This window comes from Periplaneta americana, chromosome 10, assembly GCF_040183065.1.
Source record: "Periplaneta americana isolate PAMFEO1 chromosome 10, P.americana_PAMFEO1_priV1, whole genome shotgun sequence".
Taxonomy (NCBI): Eukaryota; Metazoa; Arthropoda; class Insecta; order Blattodea; family Blattidae; genus Periplaneta; species Periplaneta americana.
In genome coordinates this window covers 74895036-74914104 of record NC_091126.1, presented here as the reverse complement: position 1 = coordinate 74914104, position 19069 = coordinate 74895036, and the positions used below count along the sequence as shown (strand labels likewise).

General features: G+C 35.0%; 1 protein-coding gene across 1 annotated transcript; it reads right to left on the bottom strand.

Moving 5' to 3' along the window:
* Positions 1-5427: 5427 nt before the first annotated feature.
* NHP2 (NHP2 ribonucleoprotein) lies at positions 5428-15412 on the bottom strand. The gene is made up of 3 exons (XM_069837697.1): positions 15032-15412; positions 11997-12075; positions 5428-6743 (listed from the first exon to the last, which is right to left on the bottom strand). Exons 1-3 carry the CDS (start codon positions 15231-15233, stop codon positions 6509-6511), a joined length of 516 nt encoding a protein of 171 aa, XP_069693798.1. The 5' UTR covers positions 15234-15412; the 3' UTR covers positions 5428-6508.
* Positions 15413-19069: the final 3657 nt, after the last annotated feature.

The window sequence follows — 19069 nt, the reverse complement described above, 5'->3', positions numbered from 1 at the left end:
AATTACCTTTCAAACTACGTTATTATACACTGCTGCTGTCCTTCACTCACTCTATATCATTCATTTTCTTCAAACAGCTTTGTTTCAGTGCATACATGAATAATAAAATTATTCACCGAACTTAAATATACAGAAACTGCATAAATTATATAACAAAATATATATATATATTTTTTTAATATAACTGATTGAAAGTAATTCCTGTCTTAGTTAAAGATTAATTAAACATTTTCTTATACTATTGCTGCTGCTACTGCTATTATTACTACTACTTTTTGACTTCATACAGCACTTTAACCTACAGATTGAATTAAAAAGTTGACATATTAATTCTTTCATTAACCACGGTTATGAATGTTCACATTCAGAGTTCCTATGAAAATGATGTAAGTCTGAACACAGTACCTATGTCTGATAGCCAGGGTTGTCGGGTATCCCAATTTAGGCGGGATTCTCCCAATTTCCTGGTTGAGTCCCGATTAAAGGGAGTTGGGATTGACAAAAATCCCGATTTTACAGATATTAGCCTTGAACATATTTAAACAAATTAGTCTGTATTTCCTATTATCCGATATTTTTTATTTATATATTGACTCAAGTGGTAACATTGTAAACACAGAGATAACCTGCGGATACTTAGTAAGTCTATGAGGTAGCCCAGCTGATTGCCGTAAGGCAACTAAACTCGCAAAATAATAATTCTTCTAGTTCTACAGCATTGTTGATTATTCCGTTCCGGTCCCTAGTCGCTGTTCTCGCAATTAGTAAACATTGTGTATTTCAAGTGCGTTGACTGGCAAGAAAGATAGCGTTTTGATATCGTACTTTACACTAATAACAGAGACATACAATTGCTGCGTTTTATAGTTTAGTGAACTATGTTTAAACATGGATTCATCGTCATATCACAGTCTAGTATATACAGTCGCGAAGCTCAATACGTAGTAAATATGCAAACATTAGATAGTTGCTCACCACTAGGATCGCTAATATCGCCTCATTACAAGTTGACAAGTCTAATGTCTAGACTGTACTCTATAATAAAGACAGCATTGTTATAATTCGAATATGCCACAGCACCAAGCACAGGGATTATAATGAAGAAGGAAAAGGGGTGCATCTACACGATTCATTTTACTTCACTTCCAGGTTAATGACACTTCTGCCTAGTAAAAAGGCTACTGTGTCCTAATTCAGTATTAAAAAAGATCCTGGTTAAGAACGTAGTATTTGATAACAATGAAAATATTCTGTATTATATAGCAAAACATTCAAGTTAACGACGTGTATATGAATTACTGATAATACATTTATAATACTAGGTAATTAAAACTTCATATTACTTGTTGCAAATCTAATCAATTGAAAAGGTCTACTGTTGTAATGTTCAACATCTGCAACTCACCAAAACGGATGCTGAACTGATCTACAAGGTTCAACACTACTTATGATTGTTATGAAGTTGTACAATCAGGGATGCCAACTCATGATTACAGCGAGTCAACGAGGCCTTCTCCACACTTTTGATCACTAGAGAGTGGAATTTAGGCAAAAACCTATTTTTTTCTTTGATACATACTGATTTGAGATTTAATATTTACATTTTTCATGAAAATATAGTATAAATAAAGGGGTTTTATAGTGCCTATTTTTAAGTTTTTTTTTAATGTTTGCATCATATTTCGTAACAGTTTACTGTTTTTCTTAACATTCTGTGCCGTTTACATTCCAAGACGGGTAATAACAACTCCTTCCTAGCTGTGAACAACACAAAAGAAAAGTACCTCCGAGCCACCCCTTCTCATTCTCACTATCTTTCACTCCTAAAATTCCAACTTTCAGTCGGCCTGGGTAGCACAGTCTGTATAACGCTGGTCTTCTGTGCTCGAGGTTGCAGGTTTGATCCCGCCCCAGGTCAATGGCATTTATGTGTGCTTAAATGCGACAGGCTCATGTCAGTATATTTACTGGCATGTAAAAGAACTCCTGTGGGACAAACTATGATTATTATTATTATTATTATTATTATTATTATTATTATTATTATATCTTCCTCTGTCTGTCGGCAATTTAACACGAACTTGCTGGATTGTACCCGATTAAGCATTCTCTTACATTCCAAGACAGATAACAACCCCATCCTTTTTTCTCACCATTTGTAAGTACAGCAGTGAGCGACACAATAGCCACAAAAGTGCTGATCATCTATTGTGAAGCAAACTATGGAAATGTGATTGGTGAATGAAAAACACTAACTTAAAGACAGAATATCTTCATTTTGTGTATGCATGTGTACCCTTGTAAAATGTGAAATGTGTGGAAGTTTCTTTTAATCCTAGAATTTTGCATTAAATAAATGTTGAATCTTTAACAAAAAAAGCCTATTTGTTATTTTATAGAGCCTAAATAAAGGAGTTTAAGAGCCTATTTTAGGCGTCTAAAATGACAACTTTTAGGGCCTAAAATTCTGCTCTCTAGTGATCACCTTTCACTTATATCCTAGCAGTGACGAGCAAGTCTTCGAAGTGTAAAAAATGTGCCTTTGATTACGATGTCTGCATCACCACGTTATGTAGGATACGGGATAGGGGTCTCTCTATGGCCTTTATTCTCAGAATTATTGTTCATTTAAACATAAACTGTAAGGCTTAGAGCTAGAAAACATAATTAAGTGGAGGGGGGATGTGACATTCAGCCACGGTATTGACTGTGATTTAAACTGATTTTTTGTCGATGTAATGAATCAAGTTCACTCATTTACAGTAGAATGACCAGAAATTTCTTGACAAAAAAAGTATAGGTATTTTATGCATTGGTTAAGGGAAATCAACGTTCTGTGCGGGAAGAAACAGTTGTATGTTTACAAGCCAGTTTCGCGTTTGCGAGTTCTTTAAACACTAGACTACGAAACTGATGGCTTAATTGTATTGGAAATAATGAACACGAACTATCATGGCCTCCACATTGCTGCTACGAGTAAGAAAAGCAATAAAATACAACAAAAACAAATAAGTTGAGATTAGGCTTAAATTGTTAATTTTAGTGTAAAAGAAGTACAAATTTTTAAAATAAATTACAATAGTTAAAAGGAAACAAAATAAGATGAACATTCTTTCAATATTAAAGACCTTCAAAGATCTATAGTCTACACATGTCAGTAACAGAAATGTAGATAGATTTTAGGAAAGTTTTTTCCCAGTTACCTGCAATTTGCAGTCTTGACACAAATTCGTTTCATATTGTGTATGGTCTGATCTGTCTGGCCATAATATATGTACAGGTATAGTGGCGAATCAATATTTGTAATATAGCTTATAGCTGTATGTTATCAGTTCAGAAGCTGGCCAATATGGGTGTGGTTTGAAGTGGTGAAGTGAGTTAAGAATTGACGCATTCATTTGCATTCTTCACAGGGCAGGTCATGTGACTCTCATATAATAAAAATCACATTCTTTCTTGACAGCTTTCATTAGTGTTTTAACTGTTTCATATAATATATATATATATATTTTAATGTACCGAAGTACATATGATATTTCCATGCAGATATTCTGCGTCATCATACGATGTAAGAGTAATGGAACGGAGAAAAATTCTCTCCGGCGCCGGGATTTGAACCCGGGTTTTCAGCTCTACGTGCTGATGCTTTATCCACTAAGCCACACCGGATACCACCCCGGCGTCGGACAGAATCGTCTCAGATTAAGCTCCAACTCTTGGGTTCGCTCTAGTGGCTACCCTCTGCACTACGTCATAGATGTCTATGAACGTAGAACCGAAGTCCACACATGTGCTGAGGTGCACTCGTTATGAGTGACTAGTTGGCCAGGATCCGACGGAATAAGCGCCGTCTTAAATCACGAAGTGATTTACGCATATCATATATATATATTTTAATGTACCGAAGTACATATGATATTTTCATGCAGATATTCTGCGTCATCATACGATGTAAGAATAATGGAACAGAGAAAAATTCTCTCCGGCACCGGCCACTAGAGGGAACCCAAGAGTTGGAGCTTAATCTGAGACGATTCTGTCCGACGCCGGGGTGGTATCCAGTGTGGCTTAGTGGATAAAGCATCAGCACGTAGAGCTGAAAACCCAGGTTCAAATCCCGGCGCCAGAGAGAATTTTTCTCCATTCCATTACTCTTACATCGTATTTCCTTCTCTTAATTTTCCATTAAGACTTCGAAAATATATCAAAGGTTATGCTTTCAGTCAAGGAACTAACTAATGTCGCGTTCTAGGTGCCATAAAGAGGTTCTTTGTCCTGAAGCCAATAAGAAGGGCTTCAGACACGAGCATTTGTTTACATGCAGAGTCTTCTTCTATGGAATGAAGATTACCATGGAGTTACTGATTGCACTGAAAGTTCTGCAAACTGTTAATATAAGCTGTCACTGGGCATTCTGTGAATACTGCTGAGGTGGAAGGTTATGTTCTATTTCAATTTGAAAAGGAACATTACACTGCAAGAATTCTATGAAGGAGAGATGATGAAGATTAAGAAATACAATTTTTCCAGCAGCCATATATATATACAATGTTAGTTAGTATGAATTCTTTGTTTATAGTATGTTAATAATGTCGAACAGCCTGCATTTCTAGCACGGAAAAATTTGTCTCACTGGTAACAAGATTGTGTTTTGCCACTTTGAGCTCTTCACTAATGTAACTTCAAGCTCAACAAAACTCGTACATGGCTGACAAATTTCAGTTTACGAAATACAAAATATAGTAGTCTAGTGGTTCTTTCTTCTGCCACTGTCAATTAAAAATCAAAGAAGTTACACATTTCAATCAGAAGAGTTTATAAATTTGTACACCAAAGCTTTCCAAAGATGACAATCATTAACCTAATGAGCTTAACAATGATTGTATTCAGAAGAAGGGTTTTGGATTATCCACTATGTATTCGCTTCTTGCTAACACAATCACCATGAAAGCACAGTCTAGTACATACAGTCACGAAGCTTGAGTTTATGAGGGTACTGTGCAGGTACTATTTCGCATTGTCTGTAATGAGGCGATAGTAGCGATCCTAGTGGTTAGCAACTATCTATGGATGCATATTTACTACATATTGAGCTTCGTGACTGTATATAATAGACTGTGATGAAAGTTTAAAATCTCATACCAATAACCTCTGTGGGAAGAAAGCACAGTGGAAAAGTGAAATCTGTTCTTCTGAAACAATTTTTTATAGATTACGTATCTCAGATTGATCACAATATCCTAAACTATATTTGCCAATATTATTACTGTTATTTAAATACATAAAATCTATTTTTTTTTGTATATTTTGTCAGTCACTTTTCAGGAAAAGGAATCTTCCTTTGATGCAAAATGGAAACGTGCACACAATTCATCTCACAAAAACATTTAAACTATTACCGTACATAATATTACAAAAATAACTCCCTTATCTGTTTCATAGAATTTTCTTTTATTCTGACAAAGACAATATTTGAAGGTATTAGTGGATGAAGGGGTTATGTTGCAAAATACCTTAGAGAAACAACACGTTCATCTACCAAAAAAGTAGAATTGCATTCTCTTTGTATTTCTATATTCTATGACAGAGAAACTGAAATAAGGTACTATGTGAAAGAATGCTACATACCACCACAGTCTAGTATATACAGTCACGAAGCTTGAGTTTATGAGGGTACTTTTTTTTTTAGTTGATTATTTAACGACGCTGTATCAACTACTAGGTTATTTAGCGTCGATGAGATTGGTGATAGGATTCGCCATAGATTACCTGGCATTCACCTTACGGTTGGGGAAAATCTCGGAAAAACCCAACCAGGTCATCAGCCCAAGCGGGGATCAAACCCATGCCCGAGCACAACTTCAGATCGGTAGGCAAGCGCCTTAACCGACTGAGTCACGCTGGTGGCTATGAGGGTACTAGGAATAATAGACTGTGCAGGTACTATTTCGCATTGTCTGTAATGAGGCGATAGTAGCAATCCTAGTGGTTAGCAACTATCTATGGATGCATATTTACTATATATTGAGCTTCGTGACTGTATATACTAGACTGTGATATCACCTTCATTCATTAAGAAAATGCAATTTTCACAAAAATGTTATATAACTCTTTCATCCACTAATGCCTTCATTTCACTTTATAATCAATTTTAGCCTATGTACATTTAAGACTTCCAATTCATTACTAAGAGAATATTTCACACTCACACGAAATCTTCAGTGTCATTTATCTATAAACTGTCACTCTTAAACATACCAACCAACTGGAACTATACACAGAAACATACATAATCTAACCTGGCCTAATTACAGAGCAGTTTAAAAAAAATATAGGTATAAAAAGGTTTAGTTTGTTTCTAAGTATAGTCATAGTTGGTTGATATATTTAGGAGTGACCCTTTCTAGGATATTATCGCTGGGGACCTCTATGTTTGGCATAAGACACAATGAGTACTGTCTCTGTCCTCACTCTCGCACATTAAGAAATGCCAATTAATGAAACACATTTATTCCCACGGAAGAACAATACTATTAATAGCCTCAACTACTTCATCATAGAGATCAGCATACTTCTCATGTTTCTTCAAGAACACCATTAATGACCCTCGTTTGACTCCCATTGCTGAGCCCAAAGTCTGTCGTGAAAGAACGTAGATATATGGAATATTCATCTCTTCACACACTGCTGGCAAATGACACATGATCTCTACTGGCGTCACATCACCAGCAAATATCACAAGACTGAAAAGGAATGTTTGGTTCACTTTATATTCAAATACATAATTAAAAATTATTTTCTGAATATTTATAGACTTGGAATGTGAAAATTCTTTCGTTCATAAAGTATGTGCAAACACTTTTAAAATCACTAAGAACTGACCTGAGCTTTAGCCTACGGAAAAATACTATTATATATCAGCATGAAAAACATGAAACATACTGGATGTAAATATGAACTATGGATTACATACCCGCCAATTTTTATCATTCTGAATATATGCAAAGGTTTTGGCCAAAGCTTTGGAACAGACACAGAATTCTAAATACAACTTTTAATAGAAATCTATGTTGGCCAGTGGAAACTGCAGCACAAGAGTGATTACAATTTTGTTTCATTTAAATTTGATGGCAAGGTACTGAATTTGACCAAAAAATCTTGGCACTGAAAGTGAACTAACAGTGCGATTTGAGTGCCAATTAATGTCTTCATAATTACACTGATATCCCTAAGTCAATTTAATCGTATAATGAACAAAAATGGATAATCTTCCCATAGATAAACGTATAAATAAAAAAGAGAGTTAATTAATTCTTTCCATCATCTCAACAAAATAATTATACATTTTAAAATATAATAATTAAACAAACATTAATATATAAATATATAAAACTCTATAGGATCTGATTAACACGTGCCATCATGTTGTTTTGAGTAGGTACTGTAAAGCAAAAAATGTTTGCTATTAAACTTGTTGCTTCAAATCTAAATGGAGTCATATGTTTTCTTCCATACATTTACATTCAATTTCAGCCCTTATACATTTCATGACAACATTAAGATACATGGATCAAACATGAAGACTAAAAAGGAAGGGGAAAATAGAGAAGATTGGAGAATGCTGAGTCTGCAGTGAAAGACCTACCATTAGGCAGGAAACTATGAATGAATTAATTTAATTAATTCATATATATTTCATGTATACAGGCACAGTTTCAGAGGGGGTACAGGGGCATGTGTCTTCCCCAAAAGCTGGAAAATAAAATTTTTTAAATAGTTATTTATCCAACAAGTGGATAATCTTGATGATTATGGCATGAGTGAATGTTTGTCTCACGAACGATAGTGAGTGTGACAATTTTCACGAGTGACATAATCAGATTATCCACGAGTTGGATACAACACTTTATAGCATCTTAGCATTATAAATTGCATGAAATAAATTATAAATCATCCATAGCCGACAAAGTCTTCATATGTTCATATCGATTAGTTGCACCTGGCATTGGCATCGAATAAAGGAAATGGATGACCTTGCAGGTATTACAACTCTAGTTATAGGTTAGGTATCAAATTTTATGTTACAAATGTTCCTTTATTTTGTTAATATAGTTTCTCTGAACCACAGAACTGTTTTATGTGATATTACAAAAGTGATACAAAACTTTTAAAGATTGTAAATAAATGATACGTTACCTTGTGTCCTGCATTTCATTTCTTGTTACACGACGTGTAAAAGCAGTAAACAAGATAGACGAGTTGCATGCATTCCGACCCAAGCATTCAAGTATTACGTCATAGTGAATACATCATTATTATTATTGGCATGCATGCCATAAGCCGATTACGAACGACATTGGATGTAGTAACAACCTGTTTATAATGCTAGGATGGCATAAAATGATTTATTAGAATTTTTCTCCTTTCAATCATTTATTTAAACTGTTCAACACAACACACCATTGCGTTATCTAAGATCAGAGTCCATTGTTATTGTTATTATTATTATTATTATAGCAATAGACTAACTCCCTGTACAGCAAGAGTCACATTTCTTTTAATATGTTTATAAATCTTTACAAATTGACCTCTAGTGTTGTGTATGTGGTGTGAATTATTAGGTGTCAGTTGAAACAAAGAAGTTCCATGGAGTGGAACCTTTTAACCATTTTAGCATTTCCCAGCTCATAGGCACTCACGTATCTATAATTTTTCTTAAATATTATACAGAGTGAGTCACTTAAAACTTGCATCAAAAATATTTCTGAAATGATAGAGACTGGATTAATCTTGCTAAGGATAGGGACCAATAGCAGGCTTATGTGAGGGCGGCAATGAACCTCCGGGTTCCTTAAAAGCCAGAAAGTAAGTAAGTAAGTAAGTATGAGAAAGTGTACTTTTTTACACAACATACATTTTTTTTAATGGAACAATCAATATTATTAACTAGCATGCTACATGGATGTGGACTCCTTTTCATTGGTACTGAGAGCTTAAGCTTGAATTTTTCTTGATCTATGAGCTGCGAAATCATCAATGATGTCTTCAAATGAAATGCAACAGGTAAGTTCGGACACAATAATGAAAAGAGCTACGTAATTCAGGATATCCTCATTCACCAAAGATCATATATAGTTCTTAACACTTTCAATGCTCAGACAGAGCGCTCTCCAAGGCATTACTAAGAGCCATGGACAGAGTAATGTTCACAGTGGGATATAACATTTAGTCTTTCTGCGTAATAAAACGACTAAACTTCAATTATGTGTTTATTTTATCAGTTGTGACACAAGATGACAACGAAAGTGAAGACATTCGGTGAAGGAATCTTCCCAATTACTTTAGTAAGAATTCAATAGCACTTTTGCATGATTCTGAACTTCTGGAATGTCTAGCTCAGGTTTCTTGAAAATGAAAATTTTAAACTGCATCCTAGGCTGGGACCTACTGTGGCCTATTGGGTAAAGCAGCACTGCTTTTAATTATTGTCAGTAGGTATTTGTTAATGGTAATATTAACGTCTTTACCTGTATTCATAGTTGCATTAAGTGCTGCAATGCCAGAAAACAAGTTCTAAGCAAAATAATATTTTTCAATTCTTTAAGAAAATATAATTCAATTCAGAAAAAGACAGAAATATAAAGTGAAAAGCAAGAAGTGCAAAATCGTTTCAGTGAAGAAACAACAAATATAGGATGTATAAATAATTCTGAATGTTTGAGTAATACAAGTGCAGCAAAAGTGAATGAAGAAAACAAGAAAGAAAACAGCAGTAGCTGTAGCAATACTCAGAGGCAAGAAAATCAGCAACAAAGTTTAGGTGAGTGTGAACATTCTAGTGTAACAGGACACTTTCTTGTAAGTACTGTAATAAATGAAGAGAGAAAATATATTTTTCTAAAACTTCTTTGGATTCCTCTTATAGGTTATGGTTTCCCCTATGCCTTTCAAACAAGGAAAAATAAGTCTTTCCAGCACAAATTTCTCCATTATTTTCCATGACTTAACTATAATGAAAAACTTAAGGCTCTAGACAGAATGTCCCATTTCTGTCGTTTTTGAGAGAGAAGAAGTTGGGGTTAATATCATTAGTCCTAAGCTTGTGATGGAGCCACTGTGTTTTGAAGAAAGCAAAGGAAGAATTTCGGGCATATGAACAAAGAAAATACAATAATAGAAACATTGCAGCTAGTCATTTGTTTTAAGTTTATGGAAAGAAAAGGAAAAAATGCTGATGTAGATCTCAATTCCAGTTTAAAGAGGAAAATAAAAGAAAATAATGAAGAAAAAATATTAATATTATTATTATTATTGTTAAAACAATATTTTGTGCTACTCAAAATATCACCCTTTGAGAACACAGGGATGATGTATGAACCTTTACGGAGAGTGACAAAAACTTAAGTTAATTAAAAGGAAAATTTTTGTTCAAGGAGGCATGTTCAGAGCATTGCTCAAATTTAGAATGGATGCATTACAAAAATACCCATAACAATGCTACTTTCATAAACTATCAAAATGAACTCATTCAGTGCTTTGAAACATTACTTGCCTACAAATAAAACAATAGAACAAGTAAAATGTACGAATATTTTAGTGTTATTACTGATAAAATAAAATTGTAACACTAAAAAACGGCTTATTTCTTTGAATAAGTTACTTTAATACAGTGAGTCCCATGAACATTCCTGATGTTTCTATCAGCTGACAAATGATAGGTCCCCCCTGCTGCTTGTAGCCATTCTTGTTTTATGATTAACAAATAAAGATGCCGATTTGACTATTCTCACGAGAGTGTCTCCACTTACTTGAATGACTGGTGAATTTCCTAATGTTTAGCTTAAATTATCAATCCTGACTGGTGTTTTATGTTATTTTTCAGGCGTCAGTTCTTATTGTGTACATGCCAAAATAGTGGGAATGAGGAAAAGCGAGATAGAGATCACCACATGAAAGCTGTATGGTTGGTTGGTAAATCCCCCCTACCCGAAATTTGCTGAGTCATTCTGTCTTTGTCAGCCTGCATTAAGTCACCTAAAAATAAGTACAGTTTATAACATTGTGCTGTGTTTTGCAATGGTTAGATGTCCAATGCGTAAATGTGTACACATTTTGAAAACATACATAAGGAAAATGAAATCATGTGGCAAAAGAAGGGAAAAATTTAGACGTAAATTTCCTGGACACCCAGTTCCATATAATAGAAAAACAATACTAAAATTTGTGAATAGATTTAATGAAACATATTCTCTGAATTAACTATCACATAAGTTGGGAAACACTTAAAGCAGCTACTGTATGGAGGGTGAGTACCAAATGTCATTAATATAACATAGTACTTAAATTTTAATCCAGTGAAGTGCTGTGAGTTTGTGGGTGCAAGCAGTGGTTGTAGCAGGGGCTGACAGAAACACTGTGAACGTTCAGTGGGACTCACTATACATATGAATGTGGAGTTGAGGAAGATTTTCTTGGCCTTATAAAAGTAACAGAGTGGAATGGGAAAGGAATAGCTCTGACAATTTTTGAGAGGATAGAACATAATTTAGACATTGTTTTCTCAGAATAAGTGTTAACAAAAGTTCCAATATGAATGGAATCTGTAAGTGTTCAGGGTCATATAGTTCAAATGCAACCTAGAACTTTGTACACACATTATCACAATCATAGGCTTAATACAGTCATGATCATGCCTTTCAGCATTCCAAAATATACTAAAGTTGTTGGAGTAATTATTTTGAGTATCGTCCAACAACCAAACATCCTCGTTTTACTTCTAAATTTTACAAATTCAAAATTTAAAATCTAACACAGTGTAATGTATTTTTCATTATAGTTTTTCTTTCCCACATGGAAGGCAGGTCCGGTTGGGCAGGGTGAACTCAATATGCCTTCACTATGAGTAAAAGTTTTTCTACTTCTATATACCCGTCCCAAATCTTGGCATAACTGTCTGAACCATTTCTTATGTACTACATAATATATACATTACTTACCCTCTTTCATTTTTTTTAAGGCCAGATTGTACATCTTTTAATCCATTTCGAAAATAAGATTTATCCTCCAGAGAGACACCTGCAAACAAATAAATGAGAAAATAAATATCAATTTTTAATACAATATAAGAATTATATACATAGTTGGTATAACACGAACAGTAATACAAAAAACTGTATGAAAAGTTTGTACATATTGTTGGAAATTTTACAGTTGGAAAACATTCATGCTTTCAAATTAATTACTTGGCACTATGCTGCAATATAAGATCTCTCTGACCAAACTTCCTAAAAAATTAAACACTGAACCTTCTGTTCTCCCTTCTCCCACTTTTCTGCATAAGAATTCCTTCCTTAACATGTACGGTATTATCAGCTGACTAAACTGGAAACAAAACCTGTGAACAGGATTGCTGGAAAAACTTTTAGTATTTAGTATTTATTTATTTAACCTGGTAGAGATAAGGCCGTCGGGCCTTCTCTGCCCCTCTACCAGGGGATTACAACTATAATATGAACAATAAAATTACAATTAACATTAACTTTTGGTTGTGAGATGGTGGAATTTTTCCAAATCCTATCACATGCGCAAGGTGAGGGAAGCAGCAGATAAATGGAGATACATGTCGAGTGTTTTAATGCAGCTAATAAATGTAAATGTGTTGCCAACTATTGCAGGAACACATGATATATTTGTGTTGTAGATATGTGAAAGCACATCTACAGTAAGAACAAGTATGAGTAAAGTTATTTTCACGAGTTCTCATGTTCCTTTGTTATATTATTTGCTTGATCTGAAAACAATTTTTCTGTTTTGTATATTTCATTCTTAAACTGAAGTGAAAAGAGTAATTTGTGATTTTAATCTGTGCACTATGGAAGGAAATGGATCAGTTTGACAATGCAATTACTCTTGTGCTGTTATGTGCAGACAAGAAGGTATGCATAAATTTCTCGTTCAATAAAGGTCTGCTGAGAACGAGAATGCTGTGTCCGGAATATAATGCCACCTTTCATCTTGTAACGAGATGGGATCTGCACATATCCAATTTTGTTGCAGGAGAGTACACGCGAAATTGACTCAGTCTATGTGAAAGTGCAGGTGGTTTAAAATAGTGATGTACTAAGCAGTAGCAGCCGGTGATCGAAATCCTAGGTGAGGCCAGATGCAACTAGTTTAAGTGCCTCCAATAGGAAATGTTTATTTATGACAATTATCATTGTTATTATATTAATATCATTATTACTGTATTATTATATTATTATTATTATTATTATTATTATTATTATTATTATTAGTCTATTATTATTACTATTAATGAAAAATAATAATTTCACTCACCAAATAAGCTGTTATGCTGAGAGTTTCAGTGATTGTTTCAGAGTGATGAAGCAATCCATATTATATGTTGAAATTCCCCTTTCTTTCTTTTCTTTTTATTTGTTTTCCTTTAACAGCAACAAAGAGAGAAGTTTATTTTGTACCACATTACCACTTAACCATTTATGTTGCCCATACCAGGATGCAACAGGAACTAGCGTTTTAAGATTATCTGTCAGAAAAATTGTCAGCGATCTCGTAGGTATATTGGTAGGCTCTCTCTTTATTTAAAACTTCGTTTCTTTCAATATTATTTCTTCTCTAACAATGAATTAACTACACCAGCATTATTTCTCGCATTTGTTTCTGTTTATATTTTCCCGAAATACATAACAACATTGGCCCAGATTCACTACTGTACTACGAAGTACAATAGTACAACACCCTCGCTTAAGTCATAAAAAAAGACATAAGGGGAGAGAATAGTGTGGGTCTCTGCCTGCCAAAGAGCTGGAATTTTTGTTATTTACGGACTATTTAGGAAGACAAGTCACCATCGCTATTCCCACCCCACTCTACCCTTCAGGCCGGCCCATGGATGGGAGGAGTGAAACCTGACCAGGCCACGAGGCCAGACGAATTGTGCCTCAGCTACAGCGTTTTAAGCGCAACCTCAAAAGCCCGAGAAAATACAGGAAATTCGGAAGCCAGACCTGGCACGAGCGATCCTGGCCTCAGGAACAAATTTTACTGCAAAACAGGTCTATCTACAGCACAAAGTTTTCAAATGCTCCTACAGCGATATATGCTTCATTCAAGTAACTAATACATTATATAAAAACACAAAATTTTATTTCAGTTAATCCAAGTGACTGAGGCCCGGCCTCACTTGCCTCAATCAGCCGCCACTGGTATTAAGTCAACTCTTTCAAGTGAAATAATTCATTCCTGAATGAAAGTCATTCAAAAGAGTCAGTTCTTCAGTCACATCATTAAAAAGCTCATAGATTACAGTATGTGGGACATACACTAACTAGTTCATTTTCGAAATTCTTCGGTTCACTTGTCAAAAAGTGGTTTTTCAATATCCTTGTCAGCCAGATAGAATGGTTATTAAGGGGTTTCTTATCTTAAGAAGGGAATTGCAGGCAGCTCGCTTGATGATAGAAAAAATCACGTATCTGTGACATTTCAACATATAACCTACAGCACTGTATTCATGCTGCAGATCAGGAGAAACAGAAGAAGATCAACCTCTGAAAGATCCTGTTTTGCATTTGCAGTTTTTGGCCAAACTAGGAGTGTGTAATAAGTACCGGTACTTCTAAGATTTTTGGTAACAGTGTGACAGTTTATACGTATGCAAATTGTTTGCAGCTCTAGTGTTATGATAATAAATTTCAGCTTAATCCAGCCCATTGATCAGGGAGTTATTCAAAGTATGAAGAGACGGTACAGAAGAAAGTTTCTTTCCGAAATCCTGGAGCATACAGAACAAGCTGAAACTGGTAGCATATTCACTCTAAAAGCCGCTGCCCCTGTTCGAAAGCGCGCCCATTTTACCTTAGACACCAAAGACACTGTATAACAGAAGGCCGTAAAAGTTTCAACGCACGTGTAACCCATTTCAAAACATATTTAACAGGTCACTATAACTGTAGCAAAAATAAATACTATATACCTATTAACATTACGGCTAAACTAGAATACTCACATGCCTTAATTAATTTGCGTATTTTCTTCGTCAACTTTGCAGATGCCATTGGTTGTGCTATAGGACTTACTCCTACTGTTTGGTCATCTATAATAACAGAAGAAGAACCTGGTACTTCAGCGTCTTTCTCCATTCTTTCATCATCTTCATGATCATTTTCTTTTGAACGTCGTTCTTTCTTATCTTTCTTGGATTTGTTCATTTTTCAAAGCAACGTGTTCACAACTTTCAGAATAGATTTACAAACAACATACACGTGCTATTTGCCTATTTCTGCAGACAGTGTTGGCAACTCATTGTGAACAAAATATGCTAGATGAGTAAAAGAAATATAGCTAGGCAGTAAAATTGGATCAAAATCAAAATACACCTCTAAAAATGCGAGAATATGTCAAAAACTGGGTGAAACTTGCGCTGAGTTTGTTCCTATGATTTCGCAAGAGAAAATGCGCCATTACACTGCCTTATTAGTAATAGTATTACTGACATCAGAAAACAAAAAGTCACCAGCCTTTGCTCAGCGTATATGCAACCCTAGATCATATGATCTATTGGCCTAGCAAGGCATAGCGTACGTGTACACTAGCGTGATACTTTCGTATGTTACCAAAATTATGTTGGTACTACAGAGGAGATGGCTGAAGATGTGAAAGCGGAGTAACTAGCAACTTAGAGGATATAAAGACAGGATAAGCTTGAAACTTTTATTTATTTGTCTATGCTTGAAACGATGGAATCGAAAAGGTGTACTAGTATGGCCGTCAGATTACCCATAGTTCATTTTTTTTTACTTGGTTATTTAACGACGCTGTATCAACTACGAGGTTATTTAGCGTCGATGGGATTGATGATAGCGAGATGAGGCCGAGGATTTGCCGTAGATTACCTGACATTTGCCTTACGGTTGGGGAAAACCTCGGAGAAAACCCAACCAGGTAATCAGTCCAAGCGGGAATCGAACCCGCTCCCGAACGCAACTCCGGATCGGCAGGCAAGCGCCTTAGCCGACAGAGCTACGCCGGTGGCTCATAGTTAATTTCTTTTTCCGGTGTGTTAATGGGCTATTTTGTTCGAATTATTATGAAATGTCTCGTGTTGTGAATATTACAAAAGTGTGATCAAGTTCGGCAGGTATTTTTTTTATTTAGGTCTAAATAAGCTAATGTCACAGTCTAGTATATAGTCACGAAGCTTGAGTTGTGAGGGTACTAGAACAATAGACTGTGCAGGTACTATTTCGTATTGTTTGTAATGAGACGATAGTAGCGATCCTAGTGGTTAGCAACTATCTATGGATGCATATTTACTACCGTACATATTGAACTTCGTCTCTATATACTAGACTGTGCTAATATTCTGTTCGGCTCAACTGTGGAATATGTCTGTTATGTCTCACATCCTTATTGATAAAAGAAAGAATGTGGAAATTAAGTGTTCAGTCCATGTAACAACCATAATACTTTAATAAATATACAGTGAAATGCACATTGATATAATAGTCTACTAATACTCCTGTCATCTCCACATCCATTCTAAACCGTTTACGTATGACCGAAACCGGTAACAGCAATTAAATATTGAATATTTGGCGGTATTTCGCTGAGAATTATGGGGCGTAGAAGGTGTAGGCGTGTAGTTTCACGTCATATCCGTCGCACCGATTTCAAATATTTTAAACTTGGATTGCTCCCTCGCTCCTTACTCTAGTTTCTATCCTCTCAGACGAGCAACAAACTCAGCGCTAGTTTGACCAAAAGCTGCACATGCTAAACAGGCTAGATTAATGTTGAAATAAGTTAAAATTTGCAAAATTCCCAACATAAAAATAGGACGATTAACTCACCGTGGTGACATTACAATCCATCAGGTTCAGTCTGCACTGTCACAATGACGGTAAAGTTAGGCTTTCCTGTTGGGCAATTTAAAATATTTTGTTAAGAGAGTACCAAAAGCATCACTGCTTATAAATTTTAATCAAAATTCATATTTGAACACACAATCAGGGTACGAATTAATACAGAAATGCAAGGGATAGCTCTCCTGGAGAATCTGATATATCCTGCTGAAAAATATTAATTTGTTCCTCCCATGAACATTTATCCCCTTCAGGTCCCTAATGCATAGTTTCCGCATTTTATCTGTTAATGCTACTCATATGAATTCTTCTCGTTTTTTTTAAATAGGCCTATAAGTTGAGCGAGCCAACAAGATGAGTCAGTCAACATGGTTACAAAATTATTATGAGCAGTGTTTTTATGGACAATTTAACTTTTAATGTCCTCTCAGCATAAAATATTAAAATTCCCACCCTGGACATAATCCTCAAATGCACACGATTAAACTATTTGAATGATTTATTTATTTATTGTATCAGCGCTTATATAATGTTACATATTACTGTACTTGAATAATACTTTGTTGCGTTTCTGTTCAAATATAAAAATCTGAAAGCAATGAGTGAGCAACTATAGGAACTAGGAAGAGCAAACGAAAGAAAAAGAGAGCTAATGATTGTTGAGTACATCATGGTATTATATGCGATTGCGTAACAAACTGACACATCTGTGCAGTATACAAAATTCTTTTTAAAAATTTCTCCCCTTCTTTATTGCTTTTCTTTTCATGTTCCCTTTTACTTTCCTTAAATTAACAACAACACAACACCCATGCCCGAGGAGGGATTCGAACCCAAAACCCTTCAGACCAAGCAGTAGACATTCCGTGCTTCCATCACTTGCGACACCCAGTCAGAACACTCAAACAATAACAAACTACATTTTTTTTTTTTTTAACTTTCATGATATTTTAAATTAAATGGTTTCATATGGACTTTGCTTTCGAACGATATCTTAGAAATATATATGAAGAAAAAAACTAGACTCTGGCCAGACAGTTATATAAAATGTGCTATATTTTACGATCAGATAAGACCTTTCTAGTACGGTTTTTGGCTAAGCATTTCTTGAAATTCGAAGGCTATCTGTTTCTAAATATGCTAGATTTGACCACAGTCTAGTATATACAGTCACGAAGCTCAATACGTAGTAAATGTGCAAACATTAGATAGTTGCTCACCACTAGGATCGCTAATATCGCTTCATTACAGGCAATGCAAAATAGTACCGTCACAGTCTATTGTTTCTAGCACCCTCAAAACTCAAGCTTCGTGACTGTATATAGCAGACTGTGATTTGACCATAAAATGGCAAAGTTGGCAACATTGCCTACATTGCCAGTGTAGCCGCATATAACTGAGGAAAAAAAAAAAAAAAAAAGCTGAACTAGAGTAAAAATTAATAGGTGAAAGTACTGTACACTTTAGATTCTTCCCATACACAATGTGTAAATAACTATAGTCGCTCCAAATATTTTCATAAAAGGCTAGTAGTTATTTTCCCTGGACCAAAGAATATAACGCCAAAATGAGACATACTGTATATATTTATATATTTGCACGGATATATTTTGTAAATGTTCTGTGAAGTAGCCATAGAGCTGTTGTTATTATTATTATAAACAGAGGCACTTCCTTATTCTTTTCACCATTCACATATTCCACCAATCAGATCACCGAAATAAAAGGTTTCATATAGGTTGGCTTCAGGAAAGGAAAAGGTACGAGAGATGCAATTGGACTGCTAGGTTGACAGAGTGGATTGGAATAAACTGATGGGGATCCTAAAGAAAATAGGTGTGGATTGGAAAGAGAGAAGGCTGTTCAGTAATCTTTATATGAAACAAAACAAGTCAAAGTCAGGATAGGAAAAGAAATGTCAGAAGGAAATGAAATTGGGAGAGGAGTATGTCAAGGCTGCCCTTTATCATTTACACTGTTCAACATTTACTTGGAGGATATAGTAAAGAACAGTTTTTAGAACATGGGAAGAGTTTAGAGTATGAGGAAGAATACAGTGCATAAAAATTTGATGATATGGCAATATTAGCAGAAGAGGAGCTAAATGACAGCTGTGAGCAGTATGGGATGAAGATAAGTGCAAATAAAACGAAGACCATGGTCATAGGAAGAAAAATGAAGAA

What these genes read in the sequence shown, in the direction of transcription:
- NHP2 (XM_069837697.1), bottom strand. Translation starts at nt 15,233, where the DNA reads ATGAACAAATCCAAGAAAGATAAGAAAGAACGACGTTCAAAAGAAAAT. An exon ending in ACGCAAATTAATTAAGGCAT is followed by an intron (nt 12,076 to 15,031) that starts GTGAGTATTCTA and finishes ATTTGTTTGCAG; the next exon opens with GTGTCTCTCTGGAGGATAAA. An exon ending in CTTAAAAAAAATGAAAGAGG is followed by an intron (nt 6,744 to 11,996) that starts GTAAGTAATGTA and finishes ATTCCTTTTCAG; the next exon opens with TCTTGTGATATTTGCTGGTG.